Genomic DNA, 12204 nt, shown 5'->3' on the forward strand with positions numbered 1-12204 from the left:
TTTTCTAAAAAAGTCATGCCGTGCATTGCTTAAATACTTGCTGGAGAATGTAATTAGAAAGTAGGTCATTACACTCCTCATTACATTACTTACTTTATTGTTACTTTCATTACATTCCTTTCTTGTTATTCCAGAAAATAACCTGAAACACACTATCTAAAAATGACCAGGCTACAGTCTCCCACACTAACACAAACAATGAGGAAACACTTGCAATCTTTTTTTAGTGTTTACCTGCAGTGTGAACAGAAAGTGAAAAATGCAAAGAAAAGTTAAAAAACAGCTAAAGAGACTTAAGTGGGATCACCAGAGTGATTAAGCTGTTCAGCCTAAACAGGTAGAAACAGTTCAGGGTCTGGTTGCAGAGCTGTAGTCAGCATTCAGTCAGTACTATCATCACTATGTGTTTTTGGGTAGCAGTGTGTTTGCATGTTGTCTGCATAATGTGTATATACGTATGTATGGATAGATAGAAACATATATGTGTATATATTTAAAAAAAAAAAAAAATTACACATAACATATAATGTAATTGCAAGGAGGTATTTCTGTAGTCTATTGATACTAGATAGTGGAAAAGGGGTGGGATTAAATAAGCTTATGCTTCTTCCTGCTCCTTTTTGAACATGGACGTTATTTGGAGTTGTGGTTGCTCGTTTTCCTTTTGTTTGCTTTGTTCATTTGTCTCTTTTAATTCTATTTTTTTTATACTTTTTCAACATGTTCAAAATAAAGATTCAATCAATCAATCAATAATTTCATCATAATGTGGTTGTTTCTGTTCTGGACGCTGTTTGCATTCAACCATCGTGCTCATGTCCTTTTGGGAAATAAAAACAATGTCATAAACTCACTCCTGAAAAGTTGCTGCAGCAAGAGTGTTTTTATTTTACTTTCTGTCTCACCTGATTGATAAATCATCAAACATTTGTAATGTAAGTGACCGCATAATTGTAATGTGATTACAGTAGTGTGTTACTTTGTAATGTCCAGTACACGTAATGGAAAGAAGAATTTCAGTTGGTGTTCATGTGAATAATTTGTTTTTCCTCTGCAGATGTGGAATTCCACAGCATGGATGAGCGTGAGGACAGAGAGGAGGGAGTCCCTCCCTCTAAAAGCACTCTGTGTGAGGAAGATGAGATCCAGCCCAAAGCTCAGAGGTGAGATGACATCTGTAAATATCGCAGCTGAGCACTCACATCACTGCACCATCATTATTTATAGAAAAACTAAATGTTGACCTGGACCTAAAGTTAAAGAACGAGCTGAGCAGAAAATTATTTAATATTTCAAAGACATTCATGTAACACAGAGTAAGTCATTCTCAGGATTCAATCAGAGTTAGAAAATACTTCATAAGATAAATTGTTTGAGTTTTTTAAGATTTTGCTTGTTTGTTTGATTATTTAACAATAGCAGTAAAATAATTTCCCTGCTCCACATTAGCCATTTCTATTATAACGTGGTCTACAAATGTAATTTCATATTGTTACTCATCATTCTTTCTCACTCATTATTCAAACATGTATAATCATATTTTTTCTTTTAGCATTTTCTGTCCAACATGATTTTACTGAATATTTTTTTCTTTCAGTTCCCATCAGCGAGCTGAACCCAGCTGTGTGTCCTTAAGAAGCAGCCATTCAAAGCAGTATGATATTACATTTAAAGAAGAAGCTTCTGCTGCGGAGAGGTAAACTGTATCCAAATGTTCTAACCAAATCTGTTTTTCTAAATAAATTTAAGAAATGTTTCATGTCATGGTAGCTCAGTTAAGTTCATTGGACATTCATCTGACACATAGTAAGTAGTTCTCACTATTTAATTAGGTTTAAATAATATTTCAAAATGTTTTAATTGTTTAAGATTGAGATATTTTTTTAAATATTTAATTCTATTGTAAACTGGTCTACATTTCTAATTGAATATTTTCTTTTATTCTCTTTATTTACATGAGCATATATTCACATTTTTTTCTTTTAGCATTTTCTGTGTGAGAGGATTTTAACAAATATTATTTTTCTTTCAGCTACCATCAGAGGCCTGACCCCAGCTCTGTGTCATTCCAGAGCAGCCATTCAAAGCAATATGATATTACATTTAAAGAAGAAGCTTCTGTTGTGGAGAGGTAATCTGCATCTAAATCTCTAACTGATTCTGTTATTTCTGAATAACTTCTCCAAATGTTTCCCGTCAGACCGGCTCTTGTCACACATGTTTCTGTGTTCATATGTGATTTTGTGTGTGCTGGAGTTTTTCCACAAACACAACAGTCTTAATGAGAGCCTTTCTTGTCTATAATGAGCCTAACTGACTGTTTCCCTTTCTCTCATGAGCTTCCTCTTAGCCACCCCATCTCATAGCATCACTGTGGTTGTTGGCAGAGTTCTGAGATTAATAAACATTGTAATGGTCCATGCACCCCCAACACACATCAACTGTCAGGATCCTTGAAAGATAGCACCTTAATAATTATACAGCAAGTACTGTGAGGGCATTTATTGTTTTCACTGTCTGTGTCAGATAACACAGGGCACCTTCAGAGCTCCAGACATTAGCAGGAAGGCATTGTTTTGTTAGTTTGGGTGTTTTTTGGTATAACGTGGAGGACCAGTTTTGTGTGATTATACTTTTGCTTCATGATTCCTCCACAGAGTGGATCAGGAGACCTCAGAGGTTCCCAGTGGTCGGTCTGAGCAGCAGCATCAAACACACCTGGACTCCATATTTGTGGTTTGTACATGCACAACAGCTACTTTTACATTTATTCTCTTCTTAGTTATTTCGAAGTTGAGTGTGTGGGTTGTAATTCAGGAGGTAAAGCTGGTTCTCCTTCAAACAGAACGCTTGTGTCAAATTTCAGCCTGCTCTAATCTGCATGCTGTACATGGTACATATGACAAACACTAGTTTCTTCTAGCATTGGAGGTGAGGTAAGGTGAAATGGAAGCACAATTAAGCACAGTTTAATACTAAACTTATTTTTACAGAAGAATATAAAACTTTGTGGTTTAGCCTTACTAATTTTATTTCTACAGATACATGTTTTTCTTCAGCTGCTGGTTAGTGTCTAGTAAACTATTTGGGTAGATAGATAATTGGAAACCATTTTGTTAAAAAACGTGTCTGGTCACGAGAGATGACAATGATCCTGTTTTGTACTGTGCAGCTCTCATATAGAACCAGATGTGGTAAAAGTACAGATATTCTGTACTTAAGTAGAATTACAGATACCTGGGTATCTGAACTACTCCAGTAGAAGTACTGAAGAAACTTCATTACTTAAGTAAAAGTGATCAAGTACAGGCTCCGCAATATACTCAAAGTAAGAAAGTAGCAAGTATCTCCTTGAAGGACATTTCTACTAACCATTTGTGTACAAAGCTAATTGAACCTCATACATTAGTACATGAGAATACAAATATTATTCAAATCATAATTTTAATTCTAATAAATATACTCAAGTTTATTCTGTTATTTAGGTGAAAGAGCAGTGAAAGAGAATTTAAAAACGAAGAACTGGTTTTTTTGTTGCCTGGACTTTGCCTGCACCTGAAGAGGAAAATGAGTACAGTCAGGGGTTAAAGTTGGAGCTGGCATGTGAAGGGACCACAGTTTGTGGTGTAGTGGCTCAGTGTGGGGAAAAGAATCACAGCTCACAAAAAGTTGTATTGTCAGATCCAGTAGATTTTTGCACAGGCTGTGTTCAGCTGATTTAATCTGAATTGTTGAATTCAACAAACTGGCAGCAGTTTAATCAGCTATTTGAATGAATCTATCATTATCTTAAATGCATGTTAGTCTACTGCGCTTGATGTAACCCAACACTGACCGGCCGCTGTGCAAAAATAAAAATAAAATGAATTTGCAATAAATTTGCAGAAAGCTAACCTCTTTACAAACTACCAGTGCTTTCTTGTAACCTTTGAATAACACAAAATAAGTATAGCTTAATTTGTTTTGCAGGATGATTGACAATATGAAAATACATTTTTTATCAAAACACATCATGTACAGATCCAATATGTGGTTAAAAATGACAACTGTGTCACTGAGCAGGCCTTACCTTTAAATCTAACTTCTCTTCCTCCTGTTCTGCCTTTCCTTCATCTTATCTCATGCTCTTTTCTCTCCCTGTGAAAAACAGCAGCTGGACCTTTAGCTTGCAACACACTGTGAGATAAACTGCACACAAACAGTTTGAGTTTGCTGACGTTTGTGGAGCTGATAGAAATGTCAAATATTAAATTACCTGACAGTTAAAAAATGTGTACTTCCTTTATGCTCGCTCCTCTTCTGTAGAACTAACTAAATGTTTAAGTACCATGACCACAGTTTATGGACACGTGCACCATTCCAGCCCACTTAAACCCCTTAGTATAAATGCTATCGATGAACCAAAAGTAACAAGTCTGTTTTGAAAATGTAAGGGGTAGTACAAATATTTGTGTTAATTTGTAGGGAGTAAAAGAAAAAGTTGTCAGAAAAATAAATACTAAGGATACCTGACACATTTACTTAAGTACAAAGTATTTCTACTTTGTTACTGTACCTTATTATCCCAAAAGTGCACTTTAGAGTTTCTGAAAGTAAAATAGAAGAGAAAGCATTCAGCTGTCAGGGCTCCCTCGTGTGGAAACAGCTCTCAGTTTGTGTTCGGGAGACAGATGGCTACTCTAGTTTTAAGATTAGCCTTAAAACTTTGCTGTTTGATGAAGCTTATAGTGAGGACTGAATGAGGTGATCATTAACCATCACTTAGTTATGCTGCTGAAGGCTTAGGCTCTTGGAGGACTTCCCATGATGCACTGATTACGTCTTCAATCCCCTCTTTTGCTGCTTAAGCATTTATAAATCATCACTGCATTTTGTCTTTTCTCTTTTGTAGTTTGCATTTTGTTCTCTTTATTGTTCCTGGGTCTTTGTACTTTTCATTTCTTTTTTTTCTTTTTTATTTCCCTATGTGTTGCAACTGCTTGTGTTTATGGGGTGACCAGGTAATTTTTAAAGTATTCTGTTGCAGCTGCTGGAGGACAGCATTGTCACGTTTGTGAAGAATGAACTGAAGAAGATCCAGAAGGTTCTGACTCCAGATTACCCAGAATTCTTAGAGAGTCAGAGGGAGGATGAGGAGATGTTAGAGAGTGAGGATGAAGAGCAGAGGAGGAGCAGCCGAGAAGCATTGGTTAAGATCACACTGCTCTTTCTTAGGAGAATGAAGCAGGAGGAGCTCGCTGACCATCTGCAGAGCAGTAAGAGGATGCGTCTAAAGATTCATGCTGTTTGATAAATGGGACATTTATTAATGGACCAATATATACTCACAACATATGAACTTGACAAGTCCTTGACTTATATTTTTTGTCTGTTTGTTCCTTCAGAAACATCTTTTAGGAACTTCCAATCGAGTCAAACTGAGCTTAAATCAAAACTGAAGAAGAAGTTCCAGTGTGTGTTTGAGGGGATCGCTAAAGCAGGAAACCCAACCCTGCTGAATCAGATCTACACAGAGCTCTACATCACAGAGGGAGGGACCACAGAGGTCAATGATGAACACGAGGTTAGACAGATTGAAACAGTATCCAAAAAATCAGATAGTTCAGAAACAACAATCAGACAAGAAGACATCTTTAAAGGTTCACCTGAGAGACATGAACCAATCAGAACAGTGCTGACAAAGGGAGTGGCTGGGATTGGGAAAACAGTCTTAACACAGAAGTTCACGCTGGACTGGGCTGAAGACAAAACCAACCAGGACATCCAGTTCATGTTTCCATTCACTTTCAGAGAGCTGAATGTGCTGAAAGAGAAAAAGTTCAGCTTGATGGAACTTGTTCATCACTTCTTTCCTGAAACCAAAGGATCAGGAATCTGCAGCTTCGAAGACTTCCGGGTTGTGTTCATCTTTGATGGTCTGGATGAGTGTAGACTTCCTCTGGACTTCCAAACCATTGAGACGCTGACTGATGTAACAGAGTCCACCTCAATGGATGTGCTTCTGACCAACCTCATCAGACGGAATCTATTTCCCTCTGCTCGCCTATGGGTAACCACACGCCCTGCAGCAGCCAGTCAGATCCCTCCTCAATATGTTGACATGGTGACAGAGGTTAGAGGGTTCACTGACCCTCAGAAAGAGGAGTACTTCAGGAAGAGATTCAGAGATAAGAAGCAGGCCTCTAGAATCATCTCCCACATCAAGAGAACACGAAGCATCCACATCATGTGCCACATCCCAGTCTTCTGCTGGATCACTGCTACAGTTCTGGAGGATGTGCTGAAAACCAGAGAGGGAGGACAGCTGCCTAAGACCCTGACCGAGATGTACATCCACTTCCTGGTGGTTCAGGCCAAAGTAAAGAAGGTCAAGTATGATGGAGGAGCTGAAACAGATCCACACTGGAGTCCAGAGAGCAGGAAGATGACTGAGTCTCTGGGAAAATTGGCTTTTGAACAGCTGCAGAAAGGAAACCTGATCTTCTATGAATCAGACCTGACGGAGAGTGGCATCGATATCAGAGCAGCATCAGTGTGTTCGGGAGTGTTCACACAGATTTTTAAAGAGGAGAGAGGACTGTACCAGGACAAGGTTTTCTGCTTCATCCATTTGAGCATCCAGGAATTTCTGGCTGCTCTTCATGTCCACCTGACTTTGATCAACTCTGGTATTAATCTTCTGGAAGAGAAAGAGATGACATCCCAGAACTCTGAAACAAGAGATCCTACACCCTTCTACCAGAATGCTGTGAACAAAGCTTTAGAGAGTACAAATGGACACCTGGACTTGTTTCTCCGCTTCATCCTGGGACTATCACTACAAACCAATCAGAGTCTCCTACAAGGCCTGCTTACAGAGACAGGAAGTAGCTCACAGACCAATCAGGAAACAGTCAAGTACATCAAGGAGAATATTAATGAGAATCTGTCTGCAGAGAAAAGCATCAATCTGTTCCACTGTCTGAATGAACTGAATGATCGTTCTCTAGTGGATGAGATCCAACAATCCCTGAGTTCAGGAAGGCTGTCTACAGAGAAACTGTCTCCTGCTCAGTGGTCAGCTCTGGTCTTCATCTTACTGTCATCAGAGGAAGATCTAGATGTGTTTGACCTGAAGAAATACTCTGCTTCAGAGGAGGCTCTGCTGAGGCTGCTGCCAGTGATCAAAGCCTCCAACAAAGCTCTGTAAGCAAACGCGTTCTCATTCTTTTGTTTTGAAAATATTGATTCTACTTTTCAAAAAAGCAGGCATGCAAAATTCAAGAAACCTAAATAGTGTAATGGCTGCTGGCAATTTACACTGCTCACATAGGCGTAACTTTTAAATTAAATGGTCATATGCACTCACAATCAATTGTAGGATATTTTTAATGTTTCATAACAACAGAAAGTATTAGCATTTCTGGAAAATATCATTATAGATAAATTACCCTCAGTTTGAGCCTGTTGTTAAGAAATTTCAGGTTCACTTTTCTTGGAGCAGTGTTATATCTTTCTGGCCTGACTCTATGTGCTGGGTGACTGAGAACCTAGATAGACAACAACAACAACATAGGTCTGATATCTCAGCCCCCTAGAATCAGGTTGTTCACTCATGATTTTGTTTCTAAGTCAGGAGTTTTGTTTTTCAATTCTAATCCTTATAATTCAGTCAGCAGACTGTAACTACAGTGGGGCAAAAAAGTATTTAGTCAGCCACCGATTGTGCAAGTTCCCCCACCTAAAATGATGACAGAGGTCAGTAATTTGCACCAGAGGTACACTTCAACTGTGAGAGACAGAATGTGAAAAAAAAATCCATGAATCCACATGGTAGGATTTGTAAAGAATTTATTCGTAAATCAGGGTGGAAAATAAGTATTTGGTCAATAACAAAAATACAACTCAATACTTTGTAAAATAACCTTTGTTGGCAATAACAGAGGTCAAACGTTTACTATAGGTCTTTACCAGGTTTGCACACACAGTAGCTGGTATTTTGGCCCATTCCTCCATGCAGATCTTCTCGAGAGCAGTGATGTTTTGGGGCTGTCGCCGAGCAACGCGGACTTTCAACTCCCGCCACAGATTTTCTATGGGGTTGAGGTCTGGAGACTGGCTAGGCCACTCCAGGACTTTCAAATGCTTCTTACGGAGCCACTCCTTTGTTGCCCGGGCGGTGTGTTTTGGATCATTGTCATGTTGGAAGACCCAGCCTCGTTTCATCTTCAAAGTTCTCACTGATGGAAGGAGGTTTTGGCTCAAAATCTCACGATACATGGCCCCATTCATTCTGTCCTTAACACGGATCAGTCGTCCTGTCCCCTTGGCAGAAAAACAGCCCCATAGCATGATGTTTCCACCCCCATGCTTCACAGTAGGTATGGTGTTCTTGGGATGCAACTCCGTATTCTTCTTCCTCCAAACACGACGAGTTGAGTTTATACCAAAAAGTTCTACTTTGGTTTCATCTGACCACATGACATTCTCCCAATCCTCTGCTGTATCATCCATGTGCTCTCTGGCAAACTTCAGACGGGCCTGGACATGCACTGGCTTCAGCAGCGGAACACGTCTGGCACTGCGGGATTTGATTCCCTGCCGTTGTAGTGTGTTACTGATGGTGACCTTTGTTACTTTGGTCCCAGCTCTCTGCAGGTCATTCACCAGGTCCCCCCGTGTGGTTCTGGGATCTTTGCTCACCGTTCTCATGATCATTTTGACCCCACGGGATGAGATCTTGCGTGGAGCCCCAGATGGAGGGAGATTATCAGTGGTCTTGTATGTCTTCCATTTTCTGATGATTGCTCCCACAGTTGATTTTTTCACACCAAGCTGCTTGCCTATTGTAGATTCACTCTTCCCAGTCTGGTGCAGGTCTACAATACTTTTCCTGGTGTCCTTCGAAAGCTCTTTGGTCTTGGCCATGGCGGAGTTTGGAGTCTGACTGTTTGAGGCTGTGGACAGGTGTCTTTTATACAGATGATGAGTTCAAACAGGTGCCATTCATACAGGTAACGAGTGGGGGACAGAAAAGCGTCTTACAGAAGACGTTACAGGTCTGTGAGAGCCAGAGATTTTCCATGTTTGAGGTGACCAAATACTTATTTTCCACCCTAATTTACGAATAAATTCTTTACAAATCCTACCATGTGAATTCATGGATTTTTTTTTTCACATTCTGTTTCTCACAGTTGAAGTGTACCTCTGGTGCAAATTACTGACCTCTGTCATCATTTTAAGTGGGGGAACTTGCACAATCGGTGGCTGACTAAATACTTTTTTGCCCCACTGTATCTCAATGACACTTATGGCATCATATTTTACCAACAGAGTCTTTTGCTCTCCCTGTAGTTCTTGGATCAAAATAGTTCCTAGAGTTTCTGAACATAGATGTGCGTCATTACACAATTTAAGACAACTGGTGTTATCTGTCTAAATTATCACATATAAATAAAGCTAAACTGAAGTGAATGAATAGATGGCTGTGTATCACAAAAAGAAAAAAGCTTCAGTGAAGTGTTCACAGATGGATTGTTGTTTTTTGTGTCTTCAGTCTGTCAGGCTGTCTGATCACAGAGCAAGGATGTATTTCTCTGGCTTCAGCTCTGAGCGCCAACCCCTCCCATCTGAAAGAGCTGGATCTGAGCTATAATGATCCAGGAGACTCAGGAATGGAGCTGTTGTTAAGTGGACTGAAGGATCCATGTTGGAAACTAGACACTTTAAGGTATGAGGAGAATGTTTAACAGTGGAGGAAACATTTTCTGTGTCCTCGCTTTGTTTCTGTTTGTTTCATAAAGATATGACCTGAGCAATCACAAATGCAGGGACATTTTTTTCTTTGCTCACAACAGAAACGTTAGTCGAGTTTACCAGTAATGACGTATTTATGCTGAAGGCTGTAAATCAGCAATCGATGCCTGTGATCTTTGGGCCCTCAGGCATGAAAATGATTGCATGATCTCAGGAACATGCTGACATTGTCTCTGAGGCAAAACTAATTTTAAACGGACTGATATTATATGGCCTAAGGCCTGCAAAAAAATCAGTAAATACCAATAAAAGGTCACAGAGTGATTAATGTTCTCTGTAATTTTAAAGCAAACAAGAAGAGGACAGAATAAAAACTGATAACTGAGTGCAGTATCTGCAATGAACATATGAGTATGCTAGTAAAGGACATATATGGGTTATTCAGTGCTGACTTAAGCAGCACCTCAATAAAAGTAATGAATCAGGGTAGCAAAAGGATCTTGATGATATTCTCTTCACTTATTATCATACTATCAATACAGTGCTCAGCAAAATTGTTGAACCAAGGTTTGACGTTATGGATTTACTGCTATGAAAAATAATCGAACAACTGCCTCAAAGAACTGAAAATCCATTAAAGTGTCTTTGTGAAAAAGTTGGACTGTGTGTGCATGCTGAAAGACGGCGGTCTGACCCCTCTCCTCCTCTCAGGGTGGAGCCGGCTGGAGTCCGATGGTTGAGACCAGACGGTCTGAGGAAGTGTAAGTTTTTAACATTCATAAAAACAAAGCGGCACAGAAACTGTTGCATCACTCAGTCACATCTTTGATGTCATCAAAACGACAACATTGTTGTTTGTTGTCTCCACCAGATTCCTGTCAACTCACAATCGACACAAACACAATAAATAAATACCTCAAACTGTCCGACAACAACAGGAAGGTGACACAGGTGAAGGAGGTTCAGTCATATCCTGATTATCCAGACAGATTTGATTACTGGTATCAGCTGCTGTGTACAGATGGTCTGACTGGTCGCTGTTACTGGGAGGTTGAGTGGACTGGAGGGATCGATATATCAGTGAGTTACAGAGGAATTGAAAGGAAAGGCGACAGCAAAGACTGCGTGTTTGGAAGGAACGATCAGTCCTGGAGACTGGAATGCTACAGCGATGGTCGCCCTCGTTCTGTGTGGCACAATAACGGAAGCATGTCTTCCTCCTACTCCTCCTCCACGTCTTCTGCCTCTAACAGAGTAGCCGTGTACGTGGACTGTCCTGCTGGCATTCTGTCCTTCTACAGAGTCTCCTCTGACACTCTGATTCACCTCCACACCTTTAACACCACATTCACTGAACCTATTTATCCTGGATTTGGTTTCAATCCTAATGCATCAGTGTCTCTGTGTCCTGTTTAGTATGAAGAAGCTCCTCCTGTTAGAGAAACACAACTGTTTTCTGTCTCTTTCACTCAGAAATGTGTTCTCAGATTCATCGACTGTTCTAAATAATTTATTTTAAACGTCTTCCTCTAAACGAAGACGCTTTGTTGTTTTCTGTCATTTTCTAGTGAAAAGCTTCAGTAAATATCAGTATGTTGTGTTTTCATGATTTAGTTTTTGTCATCTGTAGATAAGACAAAATGTGATACTGGAAAGGAACCACTGAGCTGCAGGGATTTGTTTACAACTGTCCAGTGACCACAAGTGAGCCTGTAGTCAGGTTTGGCCTCATTTCATCCATATTTACTGACTGTTAAAATAATGAAATAACAACAAGATTACAACTTGTCTGTGGTTACATTTGAGGAATTAAATTATATAATTATATAAGCTACATTAAAGTAGCTGTCTAGATTGCACAGTCTTTAATTTAATTATTTAGTTTTTGTTTTGTTTTATTTAGTAGTACAAATTTTACAAAAAAAATAATACAATTACGGGGGGGAATTTGGGGAGTTATGAAGTCTGAAAAAAGAAATTATTTTTAAAAAGTAAAAAAGAAAAACATTAGTAGATTTAACTTGATCCTTTTTTAACACTGGTGCAGCAGCAGCATAATGACTGAGATCAAATGCATTTTTCTGACTTTTCTGTGGAGTCTTGTATTATGAACAAACAGTGCTCATGAAAAAATAGTATGAAGAAGATAGATTTAGAGATGTGTGTAATTTATTTTGTCATGAACTGATTGGTCTGTCAGTATCACTGGAAAAAACTGCAGAGACTTACTTCACCTCGGTAATTTAATTCACTGAAATTAACTGAATCTGCAGCATCATCTCACTGTTTAAAAATTATCATGTGACCGAGTCTTTCTTACAGAAAAAAGTAGTCAGCACAACAAAAACAAGAGATGTAGATTATTTGTAATGTGTATTAAATAAAATAAAATAATGTGTTTGTCACAGTTAAGTTTAACTAAAGCAGCAGACATTTTAAATTTTCTTTTTTTCACGTTTTAAAACAAAA

General features: G+C 39.0%; 2 protein-coding genes across 2 annotated transcripts; both read left to right on the forward strand.

Annotated features, from left to right (window-relative positions):
* The first annotated feature begins 5042 nt into the window (after window positions 1–5042).
* Window positions 5043–7189, forward strand: LOC143420353 (NLR family CARD domain-containing protein 3-like). The gene is made up of 2 exons (XM_076888353.1): window positions 5043–5255; window positions 5385–7189. The coding sequence occupies exons 1-2, from the start codon at window positions 5138–5140 to the stop codon at window positions 7187–7189; spliced, it is 1923 nt and encodes a 640-aa protein (XP_076744468.1). The 5' UTR covers window positions 5043–5137.
* A 2347-nt stretch (window positions 7190–9536) lies between these two features.
* LOC143420354 (neoverrucotoxin subunit alpha-like) lies at window positions 9537–11611 on the forward strand. Its single transcript, XM_076888357.1, has 3 exons — window positions 9537–9709; window positions 10447–10496; window positions 10607–11611. The coding sequence occupies exons 1-3, from the start codon at window positions 9654–9656 to the stop codon at window positions 11149–11151; spliced, it is 651 nt and encodes a 216-aa protein (XP_076744472.1). The 5' UTR covers window positions 9537–9653; the 3' UTR covers window positions 11152–11611.
* Window positions 11612–12204: the final 593 nt, after the last annotated feature.

Source organism: Maylandia zebra, linkage group LG9 (genome assembly GCF_041146795.1).
Source record: "Maylandia zebra isolate NMK-2024a linkage group LG9, Mzebra_GT3a, whole genome shotgun sequence".
NCBI lineage: Eukaryota > Metazoa > Chordata > Actinopteri > Cichliformes > Cichlidae > Maylandia > Maylandia zebra.